The sequence below is a fragment of the Chanodichthys erythropterus genome, chromosome 3 (assembly GCF_024489055.1).
Source record: "Chanodichthys erythropterus isolate Z2021 chromosome 3, ASM2448905v1, whole genome shotgun sequence".
NCBI classification, from domain to species: domain Eukaryota; kingdom Metazoa; phylum Chordata; class Actinopteri; order Cypriniformes; family Xenocyprididae; genus Chanodichthys; species Chanodichthys erythropterus.
Window position 1 is genome coordinate 38,787,678 of NC_090223.1, and position 23,011 is coordinate 38,810,688.

At 40.6% G+C, this 23,011-nt stretch overlaps 1 protein-coding gene across 13 annotated transcripts in view; it reads right to left on the minus strand.

The window, feature by feature from the left end:
* Positions 1 to 153: 153 nt before the first annotated feature.
* The window catches only part of tnrc6c1 (trinucleotide repeat containing adaptor 6C1), a 59,188-nt gene continuing 36,330 nt past the window's right edge, over positions 154 to 23,011 (minus strand). For 11 of the 13 annotated variants that reach the window (XM_067382159.1, XM_067382155.1, XM_067382164.1 and 8 more), the window contains 18 exons: positions 16,977 to 19,364; positions 16,088 to 16,282; positions 15,644 to 15,807; positions 15,437 to 15,514; positions 15,156 to 15,213; positions 14,924 to 15,072; positions 14,667 to 14,798; positions 13,275 to 13,418; positions 13,033 to 13,152; positions 12,814 to 12,897; positions 12,430 to 12,676; positions 11,911 to 12,075; positions 11,616 to 11,804; positions 10,676 to 10,825; positions 9,539 to 9,754; positions 7,624 to 7,697; positions 7,389 to 7,528; positions 154 to 7,288 (listed from right to left, as the gene is read on the minus strand). In XM_067382159.1, the coding sequence (XP_067238260.1) occupies positions 6,910 to 7,288; positions 7,389 to 7,528; positions 7,624 to 7,697; positions 9,539 to 9,754; positions 10,676 to 10,825; positions 11,616 to 11,804; positions 11,911 to 12,075; positions 12,430 to 12,676; positions 12,814 to 12,897; positions 13,033 to 13,152; positions 13,275 to 13,418; positions 14,667 to 14,798; positions 14,924 to 15,072; positions 15,156 to 15,213; positions 15,437 to 15,514; positions 15,644 to 15,807; positions 16,088 to 16,282; positions 16,977 to 19,364 (5,072 nt within the window). In that variant the 3' untranslated portion in view covers positions 154 to 6,909. Of the gene's footprint in view, positions 7,289 to 7,388; positions 7,529 to 7,623; positions 7,698 to 9,538; positions 9,755 to 10,675; positions 10,826 to 11,615; positions 11,805 to 11,910; positions 12,076 to 12,429; positions 12,677 to 12,813; positions 12,898 to 13,032; positions 13,153 to 13,274; positions 13,419 to 14,666; positions 14,799 to 14,923; positions 15,073 to 15,155; positions 15,214 to 15,436; positions 15,515 to 15,643; positions 15,808 to 16,087; positions 16,283 to 16,976; positions 19,365 to 20,610; positions 23,005 to 23,011 lie in introns of those variants that run through there. The other 2 variants (XM_067382167.1, XM_067382158.1) reach the window with 2 other exon arrangements.

Sequence of the window (23,011 nt, forward strand, 5' to 3'; positions counted from 1 at the left end):
ATTTCAAGAATTTGTGTTGTACTAAAATAATAATGTTATAATAATAATAATAATATTATAACCTAATTTATTGGGATAAAATGATCAAAGAAGAATTAGAAAAAAATCCTTAATGTAATTTTAAATAAAGCAAGGTCAATACAAGTTGGATACTTTCTGATCATTTTTCATGGGCATCTTTATTTTTATTCAGTCTGAATCGTTAAATAAGCGTCAACCCACACTATTTCACTAAAGCATTTTTCATCCTATCGGAAGAGTACAGTGACAGGTTATTAAACTTAAGTGTCACACTTTTTTGTTTTCATCATAACAAGTGATGTCCACTAATACTCAATGACCAAACCAAATTCATTACAGCCAAGAACAAAAATGCAATTTATTAATTGTTTGAAAGAAGCTCCATAGTTCAAAACATTTTTTTTTCGGTGCATGTCAACAATCACATTCTATGAGGAAAGAGAAAAAGAGAGAGAAAACAAACAAAAACAAAACATTAAAAGCCACTGACTTATTAAAATCTCAGTACAGACATATTCCTTAACATTTAAAATCAAAAGGCAAAAGCAACCCAGTATATCCATCCACACTCATCCCAGTAACACTCACTCACTCTCTCACACACACACACACACACACAAAGAACACAGACAACCTTGAAAGTCATGGGCTACAAAAAAACCCCCACAGTGCTTCAGAATGAGACGTTCATTGGTTTAGGAATACACAGCATGGCGATGTACTGTATGTAAGAAACATGAAAAATGGGAAGTAAGATGGGGTCGGTGGGGGAGGGAGACAACAGAGCATATGAGCACAATAAAAGGACACACAAAAAAGAATCCCTCTAATCCCAATGAGAGATGGGTCACAGAGGCTTTAAGAACCCCACCCCCCTTGTGCATAGATCATGATCCGTATAAACCAGCTTTTTTTCTCTTTAAATCAATCAAATTGATACAGAAACCCTGCCCCCAACCCCTCGTTTTTAGTTCTCATCATGTAATACCCGCCACAAGAGACAGAATGACAAAGAGGAAAGAAATAGTAATGCACAATGGTCCTGATTTCAACAGGAAGGGACCTCATGTTAAGAAAATACAATAAAGATTCAAACATACAGCATTTGTATGTTCTTTCACCGTCTTTTGAACAATCAAAATCATTGATCATTTTGTTTAAAATGTAAAGCAATTTCAATATATAGATTTATATATAAAGCACTCCATTTTTTAAAGTTCATTAAGAGTTCATTATTTGGTAAATATGTAACTGCTACGGATTTAGAAACAAAGGTATTTTCTTCTTCTGAAATCCATAACCTTCAGTGCTTATGTTTTTTTTTTTTTTTCCTCCGTTATCCTCTTTCTCTAAAAACAAACATTAAATGGCGTGGAGTTGGTACTCTGGAACCCTTGCCTTCCTGAGACATGATCCACTTTTTTTGTGTGTGCAAGATAGTGAACAACTATGTCTTCTTTTCTCTTTTTTTTTTTTTTTTTTTTTTTTTAAAAAGGATTTTTTTTTTTTTGATTAAAAAAAAAAAAAAAAAAAAAAAAAAAAAAAAAAAACAGGCTTTGATAATCTATGCAAGTAACATTGCCAACATAAATAAAAACAAAAACATGACAACACTGATCAATCCCAGAGTTCTCCAAGTAGCACAATAATCTTCATTCTGTAAAGTGTTTTTGTTATTCATTTGATGGAAGTGTATGTCCTTTAGGATTTGCTTTCTTTTCTCTTCTCATGACAATCCCATCGCAACATTTTTTCCTTGAACTTCAGAAAAACATGAAATGTTTGTAAACTGTTGGTGGCCTTGCACAAAGATAGTGAACAAAAACTAGAACAAAAATTAACAATAAAAAAAAAAAAAAGAAGCAAACCAGAAAGGTAGGCACCTCTGAAATGAGTCTTGTAAGAAACTCTTCTCCAGATGTCTATCCAGCTCATCATGGTGTAACATGGGGAGTTACAAGTCCCTCTAAATCAATCTATGGCCACAGTTCTTCAAAAAGATTTTTCCCCACATTTCATATTCATATACTTTTTTTTTGTAGTATTTTGCATTTTTTCTGTTTATAATCCGAAAACAAAAAATGGTGCAATACTCAAAATAATCCATTTCTTTATCATGGATTATTCCACAATAAAAGCCACTATAAGGTAGATAATCGTATTACAGATAAAAAAAACACACTTGTTATATTTCTCAATAAGTCCTTGAGTAAACATTAACACATGAATTGTCACCTTGTCCCCTTAGTACTTTAATATCATGTTGTACGATTAGCTGAATGAGGGGAAGCAGACACTCAGTGCAACTCTAATAACAAAGCTAATAACAAATACAATAACAATACATATCCGAATATATTTTTGACTAGCGAACAAAAGACAGACAAAAAAAAAAACACTAAGATGAAACAAAGGCGAAAACAAATCCACTGTAATCACTAGCATACATTGGTTTGAACTCACGCACACAGGCAAACAAACGCATTCATCCGTCATACAGTACACGCAATCTTGTGCAAACACTCACATACAACCAATGTCGTTTTGCTTTTTTTTCTCTTATCTTTGTTTTTTAAATTTTTTTAAAGTTTTTTTTTTTAACTACATTTTTTTCGTTTAGTTTGAACTGATGTTATCAAAAAGCTTGGAAGTGTATGAATGACAAAATTATTACAAAAATTTTCACATTACATTATTGGCGCTTCTTTTGATTCAAGTATGTGTTTTTTCATTTGTATAATTTTGATATGTTTATGCATTTATCATCTAGTTAAATTCATGGAGAGAAGGAAACGGGGTTACTCAGGCCTGAAAAAAATTAAAAATGGAGAAAAAAAAAATACAAAATACAACCAGTTATATACATACACAGGATTTCAGATGTACATGTATATCAACCAGCATGTGCATATTCTAGCCAGGGCCCTAAGAAAGAGGATTTGATTTTCTTAGAGCTCATCTCCACCCAGGCCCTGGTATTTTGTACGATCGAAGCGGACTTCTTATCTACACAAAATTGCATCTGAGCCGATCTCATGGAGCTGGGGTACATTAGTCCTACAGATAAGACTCAGTATGCCCACAGTGGAGGACTGGCCATTTTTTAGCTAGCTAGCTAGCCTGACAGGCATTCCTCTGGATTTTAAACAAGTTTTGGATGTACGTTTTTTTTTTTTTTTTGTGTGTTGTTTTTCTTCAATCTGTGGTCTCGAGTACAGCTTAGAGAAAGGCAGTTAAATATATTATATATATATATATATATATATATATATATATATATATATATATATATATATATATATATATACATATACATATATACATATATACACACATGTATATATATCTTCAAAAACAGGCAATAGTGATTGTTGCTAGTGTCACTCGAGTGTGAAGTAAAAAAAACACAACCCCCCCAAAAAAGAAGAAAATTTCTTCCAGAAAGGGATTTTCCCCTTTTAAGACTTGGTATCAACTGGCATGTGCCCCAGGCCTCCTGATACAGTAGGTCCATGTGGACCTGGACCTGTTTAAAAAATAAAAAACAAAATAAAAAATAATCTGTACCGTTCCCCTAGTAGCGGGTCAGGACAGAATATAATACCATCAATACAGCAACCCCAGAATCATCTGTCCGCCACTTCTGGGCGTCAAAGGCTTGCAGAGAGAAGCACTTCAGTCAAAGAGTGTACTACAGATTTAAAGTTTCCTTTTTCAACAATAACATTAATAATAATGAGACAAAAACCTTTTTTGGTTTTAAAAAAAGATGTACCCAAATGTGAACCATCTACAGTGCACCTAAACATTCTGGATTCCCTGTTTAATTCTCAGCAGTCTTCCCAGGCGTATATATTTGTTACCTGGGACAAGGTGCTACCCGTCTGTCTTGGTGCCAACCTGCATTCTACCTCTCCATCTCCATGTGCTCTTTACAAAACCAAACATCAAAACACATTTCAAGAAATAAAGAGTCCCACTCTGATAGATTCATGTCTAGGTTAAGTCTATGATCGAGAATAGGAACATTAGGATCTGAAAAAAAACAGAGGAACTTCCTCCGCGAATCCTTCTCCGAATACACTCGCCCACCCATTTAGCATCTTTAAAGCCACGTCGGATAACGCGATAATGCACAACTACGCCCCGCTTGTAACGATAAGCAGTTTGGGGTTCTCTGAGGCTGCCCTGAGACTGCATGTACATAATGTAAGAGATCATTCAGAGAGTAAACAGTGAGGGCCTGGTAATCAGTTCAAATGAAGCGGGCCGGTTTCTTTCTTTAGGCCACACCGTAAGGAAGCTGCCTTCTCACGATGAACTGGTAAGCTGAAGAGTGGGCTTGGAGAGAACTACAGATTGAAGCTGAAGGCCGTGAACTGCACCTCTCGGTCGGTCTTTGCATAGAAGTGGAGAGCGGAGTCTCCGTTATCGTTTGCTTTATTACTGTGAGAAGAGGCGACCAGGTAAAGTAAAGTAGTGTACTCTGTCTGCCCTTTGTCGTAAGCACCAGTGTGAGCGCGTGGCCTGGCAGGCCTCTGACGCCGGAGCGGAGGAAAGTTCAGAGGAGAGGCAGAAGACAAACTGAGCACCATCAACCTACTCTTCGTCACGCTTTAAAAGTGCGCTCCGGCCTTAAACGCGCAACCGAAAACAATCCATTTCCGTCACTACAAGTGATTCCATATTTCAATCGCCAAGGTTTACGCTGAGGTGTGCCTCTTAATCAGAGTGTTTTCTGCATATGCGCAGCAAGAGGGGCTGGTGAGAGCAGCTACCATAGAGACCACTGCATTGACACACACAAACCAAAAAAAAACAAACAAAAAAAAGCGCAAAAGAACGATATAACATCAACAACAGCAACGACGATAACAACAGCAATGTTGACAGAAAAAAAATGAAACAAAAAAAAAAACAACACTGGCAATTCCAGACGGGAAAAACCCAATTGATCATAAAAAGTACTTGAAACGAACCTGTCCACTTCCAGCTAAAGTGATCTTTGCATGAGAAGGAGAGAGAGAGAGTCTATGAGAGTGAAGTTGAGACGAGGTCGAGTGCTGGCGCAGTAGTAGTACGTACTGATTGGCCAGGTCTGAAGGAGCCACTGCTCCGGCCCAGGCAGGTCCGTTCTGGCATCTGGTGCGCCGGCCTGGCACAGCGGGTCAAAAGTCAGAGCGTGGGCACCCGAGGCGCCACAGCAGATAGGCACTCAATGGCCACACTTATCATACAGGTAGGCAGGGCCACCAGGGCTGGGAGCCCCACAGAATCCATTAGAAACATTACAACACGTCTAGCATCTCCAGACAAAAAGGCTAATGATTTTGGAGTACTGTAACAGTGATATTTACTTTGATATATATCATCTGAAAGAAAAAAACCACGTAAACGCTTCAGTCTTGTTGTGGTGTTTTTTTTTCCCTCATCAGACATCCCTTCGTTTTGCTACCATTTTTGAAATGTCTGATTTCAAAGTTGAAAGACTGTGGAAAGACGTAGAGTTCAAAAAGAAGCATGGAGGAGAAGTTCGGTAGATTGCTTTTCATCGTCGCTTTTTGTCAGTTTCACACTTACACGTGTGATTTGTTGGCATTAAAGTCGGAGCTTGGCGCTCTTGCTAAGTGCTATGAAGAAACCACACCTTTTTTTCCATACTTTTGTACCAAATACAACAACAACGAGAAAAAAAAAAAAAAAAAGCACTTTGTCTACTGGGTTACAAAGAAACACCTCTTATTTGGTTTGAAGCCCCTGTTGCCCCTGTAGTCACACTTGTCCTTGAGTGTGTAGAGGAAGTGCTAGTGAATGTTTCATCACCATGGGCTTACACACTGACAGGGTCCTCTTCTGTTCAATCCCATGCTTGGTGGATGGGGCTGGAGACGAGTCTTTGATCCCCTCCGTCCCCAGATGAGCTCCGACCTTTCCGCCGGCAAAAAAGCACTGCGTAAAGATGGACGGAAGAGTCTGTGGCATATATTGCACGTCAGACGAATGACAATGAGGACCGAGGTCATTTAGGAAAATGAAAGTAGTCCATCTGAAAAAGTGTTTCCTGTACATTTTTTTTTTTTTTTTTGTGAGAAGTGGTTAATATATTCCTCAGCTGTCCACATGTCCTCTCAGCTTAAGAATAAATGCCTCAAATGTGCAGAGGGGTCATATACATGTCTGTCCTTTTGAGAGTAATGAGGACAGGATGGCAATCGTGGGAAACGAGGAGGACGAATGCTGCAGCTGAGATCGAACCCATGACAGTCCTGGCTCAGAAATGAGAAAATGTGCAATTCTCAAGATGTTTCTTCAGAGTACAAGTGGAGTGGGACTGATCAGCAGTTAAGGCTAAAGTTTAGTGCTGTTAATTAATCCAAATAATCCAAAGGACAAATGAAGAACGAATATAGCCAGTCCAAAACACAGGGAGTGAGTTAGTTTGGAATGACGCATATTTCTTCGGGGAGAGGGCAATATGCTGTGATAGGGCTGACAAGATGTGCTCGTGCCAGAGAAATTTAAAACAATGGCAGCTTGTCTCATCAGTTTGTAGTAAAATACACTTTCACACTGGTATCAGTTAATAGAGAAACGTTTCTGTAAAGGTTCACTTCTCTTTTAGTTACGGATCTTCGTAAGAAGTCTATAGAATACTGTAATCCAAGCCTAATGATCAAGAGAACACAGATGAAAAGTCACAAAACAAAATAATAATAAAAAAAAAGTAGAGGAAGAAGGTCAGCAGCCTCTATGCAAGTGTGGCCTAAGCCTCCTGTCTCTTGGTTTTTCACAGTTCCACTGACGTTGATTATCGCCAAATGATTTGCTTGGTTTTTGCTCGTTAAGTTTCATATTTCGCTGCGGTAGGGTGTTGAGCGCTTGGCGCTCTCACATGGACTCTCCGCTCAGCAGGTCTCCAGGAAGCAGCGTATTGATTGGGGTGGGGCTGCCGACCACTCGACCGTCCTCGGTGCTGGGCGGGCCCCACAGGCTGGAGTACTGCGGTACGCCCCCCCACAGCAGCTCGTTGCTTGCCTTACCGCCGGACCCCGTCCCGCCTGCTCCTCCTCCTCCCAGACTGCTGCTGTTCCAGTGGCCGATGGGGTGTGTGGCCGCCGTCCCTCCGCCTCCCAGCCGAGTTTGATTGGTGCCGGGGTTGGCCTGCCAGCTGGTGGTGGGCGTAAGGGACTGACCCTGTGCAAAGAAGCGGTTCACCTCCTCTTCTCCAGCAAACTCTGCCAGTATAGTGGTGTTTCCCAGAACACACCTGAAACGCAAGTATTTAGAGAGAGAACAGAGGACTGTGATCATATAGTTGAGGTTGGTACCGCAAAAAAAAAAGTGACAAAGGTGAAAGATTTATGTACATGTGTAGGGACTTCTGGGCTTTGGCAGCCTCCTCTTTAGAACTGTAGCGCACCACGGCATTGCCCTGTGTCAGGTTGAGGTGGAATGTGATTAGCGGACCGTGCTGCATGCACAGTGTCCGCAGTGTTGAACCATCGATCTAAATGTCACAACAGAAAGAGCAGATTTATAAAACTGCAAACAATTAACCAAGAAATTATGAGTCAATGAACATAACAGTAGCCACAAGAATACCTGTGGTGTGAGGTTTCTCAAAACCAACCAGCTAGTGCTCCTGCTGGAGCTGTCTGTACTCCATGTGGTACCTACTTATAGAGAGAAAGAACACTTTATTATACCATTATAATTATTATTATATTATACCATTACAACATAGTCTAAGAATTAAAGAACCATATACACTACTTTGGGGCAAGCAAGATTTGAAAGAATTTTTATTTAGTATGGATGCATTAAATTGATCAAAAGTGACAGTGAAGACATTTATAATGTTAGAAAATATTTCTGTTTAAAAAAGGTTTTCATAAAAATATTAGAACAGGTGTTTTCAACATTTAGAAAAAAGTCATTTTAAATTGTAGTAATATTCACATAATTATGTATATTCACATAATTAATTATAATTATGTTGATGTTAACCTCTAAATATTTGCTTTTATTAAAAACAACATGGTTTATAAAATAATATTTATATATAAGGGCACCTTTTTAAACATTTGCTTTTATTAAAAATGTATTATAATTTATAACATATAAATGGAGTGATATATAAATAATAAAGTTAAATTATATCATTTATATAGTGGGACTCCTTTACATTTGCCATCATCTAACGTGCATTTAAAAAACTAATTTTAATAACATTGTTAAATGTAATCTTTAGTAAATTAGATGAATATCAATTTTTCCTGCTGTATATTATAATGTGATGTCACATTTAAACTGACTGATTTTCATGTTTAGGGTTCTAATTTTAATTTTATTTAGACAAAATAGTATTGAGTTTAATACTGGCCACAACCTAAAAAACAATTAACAGCTTATTGGTATTAACCAAAACTATAAAGGGTTTGTTCACCCAAAAATGAAATTCTGTCATTAATGACTCACCGTCATGTCGTCCACACCCGTAAGACCTTCGTTCATCTTCAAAATAAGATATTTTTTATGAAATCCGGGGGTTTCTGAACCAAACATAGGCAGCAACGACATTGTACCTTTTGAGGCCCAGAAAGGTAGTAAAGTCATCGTTAAAATAGTCAACGTGACTATTTTAACGTACAGTGGTTCAACCTTAATGTTATGAAGCGACGAGAATACTTTTTGTGTGCAAAAACAAAACAAAAATAATGACTTTATTCAACAATCTCTTCTCTTCCGTGTCATTCTCCTTGCACAGTTCATAAAATTAAGGTTGAACCACTGTCGTTACGTGTACCGTTTTAACAATGTCTTTAGTACCTTTCTGGACCTTGACAGTAGTAATTAAATTGCTGTCTATGGACGAGTCACCTCTTGGATTTCATCAAAATATCTCAATTTGTGAGGATGAATGAAGGTCTTACGTGTTTGGAATGACATGAGAGACATTCATGACAGAATTTTCATTTTTGGGTGAACTAACCCTTTAATATCGGTTCAGCCCAATTTGTCATGATGCACAACCCCTGGTCAACCTTTCACTTTTGTTGTACAGAAAGAGAGCGATGTGAACATTATGCTGAAAATCATAGTACGAAAGTCATATGAATTTAGAGTGTCATGAGGGTGAGTCAGTGATAGAATTTTTATTTGTGGTTAAACTGCCCCTTTTTAATTTATCTACATCACATTTTTCTGCAGCAAAAATGTATGATAAACAACTGCTTCAGCTAAAAGTGTGATCAAGCAACAGTTTGGGAATGTTGACTAACACACGACATATGCGAGACCAAAAAAAAAAAAAAAAAAAAAAAACTTTGCTACACCAAAGCCCATGCTCGCAAACGCTCCAACCGTTCCAATCCTCACCTCATCTAACCCCCAACGTTTTGACTAGCATTCACACCCACATCAAACAGTCAACTGACAAAATTCAACTGCTGTTTCAATACGCCCACATCTTCGCTACCTCTGATTAAACTTGCACCTTTCACATGCACACACACACCTGAGGAGTACGAGCTGCTCCAGCCAGCCACGAGGCCCAGGGTGTTTCCGCCCCACGTGGACGAGGGCTTGGTGTTGGTCAGGCCCGGAGGTGGCCGTGTGGGAGCTGTTGTGTTCCGGGGTCCTTGTGGAACTTTCCAAAGCTCATGAGAGAGAGAAGGCTGGGTGTGTGAGATGGGCCCTGGGGACCAAGTGGACTTCATGTCAGACAGCTTGCCTGTAGATCAGAGAAGTGAAAGTGTGAAAAGGTCAGAAGAGGAAACAGACAGAGGGTGCTAACAGACATCTTATTTCCTCTTTCTAATTCTGTGCAACCCAGAATTAGACATACTGTGGTGAAAGGTGTTCTCATAGCAGTCATAGTCATTGAGGCACCACCGCAAACAGGAAAGACAGGGTCAAGGCCCATGTGTAACATCATAAGAGTACATGCCTCATTAAAAAAAAACAAAAAAAAAAAACTTCCACCTCACAAAAATCACAGATAGCAGGTGACCATGCTGAACAAAGGGGCAGTGTGTGACTAACTGAGGGGAAGTATGGATGAATGTAGGCGGGACATGTAGAGCTCTCTAAGGGGGAAAGGGCCACACTTGAGTCAGATGCACTAGATATACAGGAATGCGACCACTCTTTGGGGCCCCATGCTAGGTTGAATAGAAAGCTGTAAGAAAAGAGTGTGATGGGGAGGACTGAGGGCAGGAATGGGATTCTGGGAGTTGTACCTGTGCTGTCTGCCTCGGGGGAGGACAGACTGAAAGAGCTAGTGACTGGCCAATCGCTGGAGGGAGGCAGAGCCTCACCCTGTGAGGAAGTTGGGGTGGAACCTACAATGTGTCCCGAACAAAGCATGCAAGAATTCAAAGTGGAAATAAGAAAAATAATGAATGTGAAGAAAATAAAAATAAAATAAAAAAAACCTTAGTGGTTGCTTTATGTGAAAAAAAAAAAAGTCATTCAAAATCATAAAAACAAACAATACTGCAATATGCAATACCATTTATTCAGAATATACAGAAGTACTTAACTAGAGATGGTATGATGGGATTTGTTAAGGTTTTTTGCTTCCAGTGTCACCTGAAAGGATGTTCACTGAAAGACCATTTCTTTGAAGGGAAAAGATGATTGGTCCTCTTACCTCCACTCCTGTCTCTCAACAGGTAACGGTTAACATCCTGAATGTTGGTGTTGATGGTGGGCCCACTGGGAACACTCCCTGGAGTTACATTAGGGTCAGTCTCAGGGTCAATATTCTGCAGTCCTTTCCAGGGCACTCCTGGACAAAACTCTAAAGGAGTTTCATAAAAAATCAGATAATGTATGACATACTGACAGATGCATGTAGTATTTGGACACACTTAAAATGTCTAATTATCTCTTCATTATATAAAAATTATCCAATCCAGGGAATTCTCATCAGCCGAACCCCTCTGACCTAAAAAAAATTACTTAAAGTCCTCATGATGTTTTAATATTTCAATAATTTAACACATTCACATGTTCACAGCTCTCTGATGTTGATTAATGATTTTTTATTAAGTGTTTTATTTTGATTGTTTTTTATTTTTTAATTATGTATTTTAATTTTACATTTTATGCTTTTCATCAACTCAAAACCCCTCGCAGTTCCCTCACAAAGCCCCATGGTTTTGTGAACCCCAGTTTGGGAAACTTAGATCTAATCAATGGCATTTAATAAAATCAAATATAGCACAAAAACAAAGTTAGTTAGGATTCAAATGATAAAATAATAGATGTCTTGTTCAAATAATAAAGTATTGTAATATTTTATGGTTGTCAAACATTAGTGTATTATCTTAATGTGAAGACCTACACCTGTGGTTATTCTGTTGTTCACCTACACAAACTTAAAAGTCAGCGGAAAAATGGCTATTTATTAATGTATTTATTTTTTGCAAATGCTACTTGGTTTGGTATTTTTTTTAATCCAGTGGTAATGACATTCAATTACTTTAAGTATGACCTAAATTTTCAAAAGTATCCACTTTTAAATCCTTTAAGTGCTTTCATAATCCTACAACTAGTCCAAAGAGATTTTAGAGATGCCAGTTAGTCACCTGGAGGCCAGTTGACATTAGTCCCGTTGGAGATCTTGTCATTGTTGTTCTTTCCCTGGCCCCAGCTATCATGAGGTGCCAGAGGGCTGGCAGGAGACTCGGAGCTGGAAATCAGATTGTAGGGACTATAGGAGTCATCCAGCTGGGGCTTACTAGGGGGACCCAGATTGGGGCCTGCAGAGATGGCACCTGTATAACATAGGTGGTATGGAATGTCATCGTATCAGGCCAGATATTAACCACGTTGCCACATATTCACAGAACGTTTACTGATAAATGTAATAGCAATGCGTACCATGCTTGCTGAAGTTGGGCTCCATAGGAGAGGAGTTGCCAGATAGATTCTCCATGGAGTTAGGGTGTGTCCACTGTGATAGGCGTGACTGAGGCTGAGGAGAGTCCTTAATGGAGAGGCCACCCACCTCCATGCAGTTTACATTCATGTTGGGGTTCAATCCAGCTGCAGATGAGCACATATAAGGATCAGCGAGGGTAATTTTAAAATAAATTCCCATAAATTCCCATAACATTTTCATGACCTTTCTAATCATTTGTTACTGAATAGGAGTAAAAAAAAAAAAAAAAAAAATCACTGTTGACCTCAATAAGGCTTGAAAACAAATTTACCAAACAGCAATATCTAGCTAATGAAACATTTTAGAGCAGAGATTAACATGAAATATATTTTCCTTACAGAAATTCCCATGACTTTTACAGATTTTCTAAGACTGTAGGAACCGTGTTTAGAAGAACATTTGGAACTTTACTAGTCTAAACACTAAGCATACAATAACAGACAGTGTTGGCAACTCACAAATAGGGTAGGGTGAGAAGGAGTTTGGAGAAGACTGTGGCTCTTTGGTCTGAAGGTCGGAAACAGAGAGGCTGGAGACCTGGGGATGGGATGGAAATGTGTCCAGAGCTGATTTGCCTGCGCTGGGATGCAGGCCCGGGTGTGAGGGGGGTGGCTGCTGCTGCTGTTGTTTCATGAGCAGAGCCTGAGCCAGCTGCCGCTGGTGCTGCTGGATCTGTTGCTGCATGTTATTGATTGTACGTGCAACCTGCAAGAGGACACGCTTGTGAACACAGAACTGAGATCTAAAAACTGATATTAAAATACAAAGAAAAAACATTATTGAGAATCATAAATTTTTTTTATTGGTATCATGATGACACTAATTGGGAGGGAACTGCTCACTTGCTGCTCTTGCTGACGGATGGGGCCAGAAACACTGCGCTGTGCCTGCAACATCTGCTGCTGAATTTGTAAACGCTGGTACGCCTGCAAAATCATAGACAAATTTACATTACGATGAGACTTTAGGAGTGAAATATAAGATTATATGCAGACAAATAAAAATATGTTCTTTAATTACAAGTGAAAACGTCAACAAGATGTCAAAAAACTGGCACTTACCAGTTGCAGCTGATAAAGTTGGTTCAACAGGGTCATATGCTGAGGGTTTATTGGTGAGGTTAAAAGTGCAGGGTTGAGACCAATGTTTTTTGCTGCAAACTGTAAAAGCTGTGCTTGAACCTGTCAGTGAAAAAAACAGAGTTCAGCATGATTTCAACACTCCCACACAACACTCAAATGGTGAAAAAATGTCACAAATGTAAGCAAGGTGCTAAACCACTTGTGTCCATGTCTGTGCACACCTGAGGGCTGAGAAACTGAGGCACTTGAGCGCGTAGACTAGGCTGGGACGAGTTGAGAGGTGGCACTGACGGCTGGGGAGGAGGCTGCTGCTGCAGGGCCCGGGCTTGTGCTGCTCCGCTACTACCAAATACTCCACTCTGCATCTACACAAACACACACACAAAAAATTCATTCGGAAACAGACTTCAAGAGGATATGCTCAAAGCTATCATGCCCTCATACTGCTGGTTCAATATGAGCAATATACCAATATCTATACAGCAAGGTGGACGATGACTAATATAATACTGAATAACAGTGAGCCCAAAAAGTATCTTGGCACCTAAGCCGGTGTGGTGCGGTATTGGGCCGATACCAAGCTTATGTATTTGTACTCATACTCGTACAAATACCCCTGATACCAAAGACAGATACCTTACATGACACAACTGGCATAATTTTCTGTGTACAGAGACACCGACGGCAGCAGCAGAAACGATGTCAGCCTCAGGAGTGTGGAAATACTTCAAAATTAATGATGACAACCCACACATTGCAAACTGCATGCAAATCGTGCTGAATAACACAGACCAGAAGCACGCAATCCCAGTTCTCTCAGACAGAGCGCGATCAGTTCTCCTTTAGCCTGAATGGTCAAATGCACAAATAGTTGTCAAAATGTCCATAGTGTGGAGTATTTCACGTAATCGGTTTCGGCTTAAGTGGACATAAACATGTGGGTGAAAAAAGGGTATGTCAGTAGGCAATTATTATATCCATGGATTCAGTCTTAAAATGACAGAAGCCTAATTAAATATTTTTCTGTCATTATGGTCATATTGCTCATTCGTCCCGTATTCCACCATGAGAAATCTGGTCACCCTAGGTTGTTTACATTGGTTCACAGTGTTATGTTATAAACATTTGTTGTGTAATATTTGTTTAGCACTTTTTGAAAGGCAGGTTAAAAAAGACTTGATGTTTGTTTTTTATTATGACTTTGGTAATTATGCCCTTTGAAGGTTATTGGACACTGTGAAATTTGTGCTTTAAGTTTGTGACAAGCACATAAAAATTATTACTTTTCCATTGGAGTAATAATAAAGAAGCTGTCCTACTTTCATTAGTCTCACTGTGTTGTGCTTGGAAAACTGCCACTTCACCCAAAAAACAAACAAACAAACAAACAGAAATTTATAAATGTATAGGCACTGGTATCGGCAAGTACCAGAAAAAAAATATTGGTACTCGTACTTGGTCCTTAAAAAATGGTATCAGTGCATCCCTAAAAATAAATATTAACGTATGAATGTCACTGAATTACATCAAACTAATATGGACATAAAACAAGTTAAAGTATACAAAAATAAGAGATATGATTTAACATTGAAGAAAAATATACATAGACCCACCTGTCTGTTATTCAAGTTTTGCATTGCAACTCCAAGACTCTGGCCAGGGAGTGCAGCACTACCCAATGGGAGCTTCAGGCTCGGAGAAGGCATAAACGGTGAGGTTTGGGCATCATCTGCTAGCCCAGCATCCTAAGGATGAAAGAACAACAACAACAACAACAACAAACTTAGGTCAAACAAAATCCACCACAATGTAATGTCTTCTAGATGGAATAACCAGAATGTGCTGATTTTTAATTGTGAGAAGCACAAACCTTGTCCAAGAAGGGGGGGCGATCTGAAGAGGATTCTTTGGAGATGACTGAAGGCCTGCATCCCATTGGTTTATTGACTAGGCCATTGTTGTAGTCAGAGATTCCCATCCCCCGTTTATCTATTTCGGTCTTCTTCTCCAAAAGGGCGCCTACAACACAACTAATATTTAAATACCATATTCCAGCAAAGAAGCTCAGAAGGAATTGAAGATTTTGCATGTTTAACACCTACTCATGGCCTGATCCAAGTTCATGTTGTTGCTCTTGAGAGCCTCTTCTGCAGGGTCTCTCTGCAAAGGCAACACAAACACACGGTAAAAACCCATATATTAACCATTTTCAATAACACATATTAATGTTAAAAAGCCAACGCATTTGTAGCTCGACATTTATAGCCATATGTAAGGGATAACATACAATTAGCCAGTCAGTATCACAAAATAAACCCCAGGCACAACAGTCAAACAAACAGAGGGATATTTGGATATTAACAAATAGATAAGTAGCACTTACAGGGAAGCCCATGTCAGTCAGCTGCTTGATGAGACGATTCATTATCCAGGTATCATCCTGTTTATTTGGGACTTTTCCCTTTGAATAAAAACAGAGACAGATGAATGCATGAAGACATTGATGAATGCTCAATATGCAGCATGTAATGTGACTAACACCTACATTAAACTCATGTAGTTTTTTTTTTTTCTTTTTTTTTTTTAATACCTTTGGTGGCCCCTTTTTGGGTGGGTTACCCCAGGAATTGCAGGAGGAGTTGCTCTCCTGAGATGCAGTGCTGTTCCACATGTCGCTCTCATCCTGCTCCCACTGCCCTGCAGACAGGCCCATGTCCTCACCACCTCCCCAGCCATCTTGCATAGATTTTGGGGCTAGAAGAAAATGACAGATTATTGTAAGTGTTCATAGTACAGATTAATATATGCAATTGGTTGTGTTAACAATTAAAAGAAACAAACTAATTTTTCCCTAATGAAATAGCAAAACATGTACAATCTTGCAATGCATTATTTACAACAACAGGGGGCCCTGTTGTTACACATTTCAAAGCTCTGATAACTGCAGGTGATTTTTTTTTTTTTTTTCACACAAAATCAATTAAAGCACTGAAAAATATTTTTATTCAAATAAATGTGAATTAATAAAACTAACCAGGTTTGCAGGGGGCAGATCCAGGGGGTCCGTTGCCACGACCATAGACCTCAGGGCCATTATCACCCCAGCTGCCACAACCACCTGGGGGTTTGCCCCATGCTGAAGTGCCATTGTCCACACTTGCTGCAGGGGCCACTGGCTCCCCCCATGAGGGCTCAGGTTTTGAATGGACATTTGTCATCTCATTCCATCCTGCAGAGGAATATTTCAAACTTCAGGACAAGTGCACCCTAAGTTTTTACTGTATAATGATCCATGCTTTTAAGGCGGACACCATGTAGTATATACAGTGGGTCCAAAAGTTAGATATCTTCAAATTTTTCCCCTCTACAAACTATATTACCAGCACAACAATCTAAGTACAAAGTTTAATTTTAAAAAATTCCATGGATTTAAGAATTAATTAATTCTTAAAACATATTTTAATTAAAGCTTTGCTTTATTTCTTTCAAAACCAAATGTTACTTTGTAGGCTCCTCTGTCTTAAAATGGAATAATACATCGCAATATTAAATGTCTGTTTAGTTCTTGGCACAGGGGAGAACTGAGGATGCCATGTTAAATACAGCTTTGGCAGAGGGAGTGCAAAGCTACACACAAACAGCAGAGGGCGTCGGGTCTGTTCCAAGTATCCTGCTGAGGAATAGTGATACTCCCCACAGATGGCGGCCCAACTCTAATTACACACTTCCTCCTGGCTCAAACATTATATTGAACTACACTCATAGACTGAAAGTAAACACTACTCTGTTAGCATGAACTGTTACTTAGTTTTTTTTTTGTTTTTGTTTTTTTTGTATGGCATTGTGTTTAAAAGTGTAGTGATACATTTGAACTAGTTAAAGGTCATTTTCAATACATGTCAAAGTAAAAAGTCGTTTCTTACCTGGATTCATGAGGGTTGTTCTATTGTGAGGCGGTCCCGTTTGATGTGGGCCAGCGTTATCAGGGGAAATGTTATTATTGTTTGAGTTTGGCCCTCCATGGCTGTGAGGCTGCATGGGCGGCTGGTTATGGTGGGGATGATGATGATGGTTGTTGGGTACATTGTTGGTATTGCCAGGTCCTGGTTTGCCTTGCATCCCAGGGTTATTCCTGTCCCAGAGATTGACTGTCTTGTTGCAAGTGCTTGGATCACCCCAAGCTGAGGTACCGTCATCGATCTCCATCTTACGACGGATGGAGGGTGGAGAGGGCTCCTCCCATCCAGTGGGCTCTCCAGTATGGTCAGGTTTAACACCGCCACCATTTCCTCCACCCCACCCAGAGCCACTCTGCTTTACAGAGCTAGGACCTCCCCAAGAACCCATGCTTCCACTGCCACTATTGCCATTGGTGCCTTCCTGAGGCTTGTTACTCCATCCTTGTTGTGACACATTGGGGCGTTGTGCATCTCCCCAGTTTCCCCCTACTGCAGGGGTAGGCTTTGCCCAACCCCTGGAGCCCTCATTCCAGCTGGTACCCTCTCCCTCCCAGGTAGAGCTGGAAGGACCATTTTTCTTTCCATCTCCATGTTCACCCCATTCTCCTCCAGACCCACTTTCTCCACCAGGTCCATTACCCCATCCGTGAGATGGTTTGGACCCCTCACCCCAGCCCTGTGATTTGGCTTTAATGTGACTGTCTTCCCAGGTAGGAGACTTCTCCTCTGAACTCCAAGTCTGACCACTTTTCTGCAGGCTGCCACCTGGGCCTCCAGCTGGGGTACTGCTCCAATTTCCAGGACCATTGGAAGGTTTTTTGTTGCTGGTTGGATCAGCCCAACCAGAGCTAGCCTGGGGTGATGGCATGGCTGTGCCCCATCCAGATGCAGCTCCAGTACTAGGGCATGGGCCTTCATTCTTGCTTCCAGAGTCAGGTCTGGATATAGTGCCTGAGTTTGGGTTGGCACTGCCAGAAGTTGGTGTTGGTCCTAGATTGGCTGCATTTGAGGACGAGCCCCAGGCATCAGTTCCAATGTCATTCTTGCGGTTGGAGCGTGCAGCTTCTTCGGTCTCCCAAGCTGTATGCTGCCGCACTGGTGTTTGTCCCCAGCCTGTGTTGCACAGAACCCGAGGGTCCATATCCTGGGCTGGCAGAATAGGGGGAGCCTCATCTCTTGATGAGCGGTCTCTCCTTCGAGGACGGCATTCCATGCTGTCACTGCTTCCCTCACTAGCTGTAGCATTGGCCCCACGGACCCAAGAGCTGAGTTGCTGCTGCTCTTGGGTGGGAGAGCTTGAAGAATCCCATCCTTTGGCTTCACTGTTGGAATGCTTACCCCAGTCCCCAGTTGAAGCAGCTTGTCCCCAGCCAGAAGTGCCTGAGGCCCCACCTTGTCCCCAGCTGCTCCCTGAGTCCCAACCAGAGTCTTTTGAGCCACCACCAGACTTGGTATCTCCATTACCCCAAACAGGTTCCTCATCTCCATTAACTTGCGAGGCTCCTCCTGGAGTTTGAACAAATGAGCCCATGCCTGCAGGGCCAACCCCCCAGTTAGGCAGGCTGTGGCCTGGGCTTCTGGGCTCCTGCTTAGTGTGATTTGGTCCATCAGTGTTAAGGTTCTGAGGTTCGGAGCTGAAAGACACATTCGTGGATGGGGTGGAGTGTGGCTCTGAGGAGTCACTGGGCACAATGCTACCCCATGTGGTGCTGCCATTGCCACTGCCACCATTACCTGCAGAATTTCCATTGGCACCACCCATACTGCCACTGCTGCTAGAGCCCTGGCTGGGCAAAGTGCCCGGTGGGCTACAGAGATTAGGAGGAGGAGGGTTGTTTCCTCCAGAGCTGCCGCCACCCATGCCGGTCCCTTCATGTCCCAAAACTGGCCAGGCAGAGGGGTTGGCGTTGGGGTTTAAGTTCAAGTTAAAGTTGGAGGAGCCCCAACCCCTGGCTCCCACTGATGTGCTGGAGACTTCATTCTTCCCTTCTCCTCCACTGGCAGGAGAAGGGCCGGAGCCCCAGCCTCTGCTGGCCCCACCCTGACTAGAGAGCAGACCTCCTGAGTGGCTGGCATTGGCTTTGCTGGGGTGATTGGCTGAGAAATGGCCTTGCTGGCCAGCTCCTGTGGCCATGCTCATGCTGCTGATGTCACTGATACTTTCAGTGTCCAAGGGGCATCCTGCAGGGGCGTGGCTTTCTTTGCATGAAATGGAAGGCCACGCCTCCGTATCGCGCTCGTCAATAATCAGTGGATCCCAGCCGCTGCAGCTGTTGGTAGAGGCTGTAGTGGCACTGCGATTGAGGGATATATTCTCATACTGGGCTGCCAGGGCACTCTGTGGGGGCAGCTCTACAAAAAGAAGAGAAAGAAAGAGAAACTATTATAATACTGTGCCTGCAGTGTATATTAATTTCATTTATTCATAAGATTATCCCAACAAGGCATACTTTTCTTTATAGGCTACATGTTTTTAAATACATTATATGTATAAATGCAATTAGAAATACCTCAATACTTTAATCATTAGATTATATTAGATTTTGGGTGAAAAAAAATATATTTAAAAAATACATATAAAAACACTTTCTATACAAATACAACATACTCAGATTATGAAACATTTACAATAAAACAATAAAAACACTTCAAATCTTTCATCTAAATTACCATTTACAGGAAGGTCTTCTTAAACTGATCAAAATATTTTTTTTCTTGGCTTCCTTTTAGACAAATTGGTTTTACATCAGCACAGTAGCCATGGTCATAACATATAAAAATATAATAAAAATGCACCAGTAACTGCATGTTCTAGTTCACATGTATGTGCTAGCCTGGAGTCATTATTTTTCACTGCTGTCACCACAAAGCCTTGGTTCTAGCAACCACAAATATCTCCCTCTGCTGGACTGACAGGTTAAAACCGCAGACTTTGCTTTCAAAGATGTTCATTCTAAACCTGACCTGACACATTGATAACATTGAAAGCAGTGCAAATACCCACATATGGATACCAGGATCCTGTTGTGTTAATTAGCTGGCAAATGCTGCCCAGCCTCCTGGCACTCACTCAACTCTGTTGTTGTTTTTGTGTGGCTTTGCATGCTCAGGCACAGCTCAGTCTCTGTCAGATCTGAGCAAAGCAGCAGCGTTTGTGCACACCAAGCTTTCGGTCACAAACCACACAAAAAACACTTTCAACTAAAGATAAAAACGGAGGAGTGTATAAAAGAAAGGATAGTGTGTTTCCAACACAAATGCTGTCCTTCTGAAGAGTCACTGCGTAGTAATGGACGCCATTTTATCAAATCTGAACTGAAGCCAAAAAAGCTTAGAGCTGCCGTCAACATCTTACAGTGTCTCGCTGAAGAAAGCTTATCAGATGAACGCAGCAAACCTCTGCCCTGCATTAATCTCTAACAAGCAATGCAATAGCTTTAGGGATTTGCGTTTTATTTGCAGTTATTTGAATGGTACTTCCAAATCAAACAGCAGCAGTACAGCAGAGAGCAAAGCAAAGGAAAAGCCTGTCATCAAAGCGTGGAGGATCGTACTATGAGGTTGGAGGGGGTGGGGTCGCAGAGAAGTGGAAAAGTACCTGAAGAGAGATGTCGCCCGACCATCCTGAGAGAAGCGCTAGGCTGCGTGCAGAGCACTGGCCATCCCTGTTACAATATGTCTGCTGCTCGCGAGGCTTCTGAGGCTCATATTTGAAATGCTGCCAAGGAGCTGCAGCTCAGTACGCGAGCGACCGCCCCGTTCGTCCCACACGGCTTCGGCAGGATCCGATCTCTGTTCCCTCACCCGGGCTTTATTTATATCTACCTCTGTTCCTGATTCAGAGAGGAGACTCTCTCGTGAGGGAGGGGAAAGGGGTTGCATGGGAGTTGAAGGTTAAAGCCAAGAGCATTCCGTTGTGCCATTAGAAGGGATGAAAAAAAAAAAGAGAAAAAAAAAGAGAGAGATTCCTTTTCTTGTGCGCCCCTCTCTTCTTTCATGCTTTCAAACTGTCACAAAACATTTAGCCGAGACCATTCAGACTGCAATTAGCACCGCTGCTCACAATAGAGCGAGCTGAATAGATGCACAAAAGCAAGCCAGCCTCCGATCATAGGCTGCACTGCAAGGACTGCAAACACAGATACATACACACACCTCACATCTCCCTGTCATACTGGCTGATTTTTAGTATACGGTCTTCATCTAATATTAAAAGTACAGTGGGTGTGTGAATTTGTAGCTCTGCATACCAGAGGTGCGGTCCCAAGTTTAGAGGAAAACAACACTTCAATGGCTGAATGGGAAACAGGATAAACACACCAAATGAGGCTCACATGTAGGCGGGCAGGTGGCCAAGGGCTAAATGTCTGTGCAGAGTGTGCCCGCACTTTAATGATGCAGAGGAGACAGAAAGACGACTGGAAAGCATGCATGCTGGGAGGAAAGAAGGGATGGCTCCAGTACAGGAGAGATACAAAAACAGAAAATGAGATGAACACTTACAAAAGCACACTAGCTCTCTTGGCATCAAGGAGAGCATTGTTTACAAATGATCCCAGCGCCTCCCATATACACAAAACACCAAAGTCCGAAGAGAACAGACTCTTATTATACTCCAACTCAGTGCCAGCTTTTTCTAGCCAAATATGCAATGATGTAATCAAAGCCTCATTATTGATTATTCGCTTGCCTGCAAATGACCCTTTTATGAAAACCCTCAAACAAGTAAATCTAAATGGTAGCTTTGGGTTTTACTACCTAAATAGTTATTGGTAGGTTTTGTTGTGTCTTTCTGTAGTAACTATTACAGTAAGAGTGCCAGAGTACTATCCGGGCAGCACGATGCAGCTGAGGAAGAGGAAAGGATGGAGTTTACCATCCCTTGTTAGACACAAAATAGTCCCTACAAACACTAGACAAATTTCTGCCAATTGAATATTGAGTACTACAAACATCTTTTAAACACACAATAGCACACTTGCATACTTTCTGAACTCTACTTAGAATTCTATCTAAAGATTGCTTGGCAACACTGAATAACATTTATATTTATATATATAAAAAAAAAAAAAGGATGTGATTTTTTTTTTTTTTTTTACTATGATTAGAGGTCTTCCATTGTTATTTATACATTTTATGAAAAATATACACTAAATAGCCAAAATGTTGCTGTTTCCTCAAATTGAAAGGAAGATTCCTGTGTATTAGCATTGTCAATCTTAATTTAATTTGAACACTTTGAGTGTAAATGTGTAATTAACCTAAACATAAATTACCCATTACTATATTCATACCATGCTAAAAATGGCATCTCTATATAAAATGCTCTAATTGTGTTTAAATCAGTGTTGTTTTAGTATCTTTTATATATTATCATTCTTATTAATTTTTGAGTTTGCTTTTATTTTTATACTTTCAGATTTAAATCTAATTTTTGTTTAATTTTTAGTAACCGTTTTGTGCTTGCCATATTTTTAAGCTTTTTTTTTTTAAAAAAAATTGATTTAATTTACTTTTATTTCAATTTTAGTTTTCTTCAAGTATCAATACATCCACTTATATCAGCAAGTTGCTAAGGCATCTTTTCTATATTCGTTTCTTTTTTAATTGAATTCTTTTGTTTATTTATTTTAGTTACTTGCGATAACGACACTGGTTTAAGCATTGCAGCACAATCTCTGAACCTTTTTATTCTATTCCTTTCCACTGCAATCCTCCTCACTGTTTTAACTGAAAAAAATAAATTAAAAAAAAATTGTATCCAGTGTGAAAGGAAGCATAAACTGTCATGCCGAACAGCACCATATGCATCCTTACAATTTTTTGCTCTGTGTTTGTATGTGCATTCATGTACAAATCAATAGCAGCAATACTGTGGGGCGAAGAACAGGGGGCTTTGCTGACGTTGTCGTTTGTCAGTTGCAAAGATGCTTGGTGGGAGAGAGGAGGGAGGGGCCAGCATGCATGAGGGTCTTATGCAACAACCATCCGTCTTGATG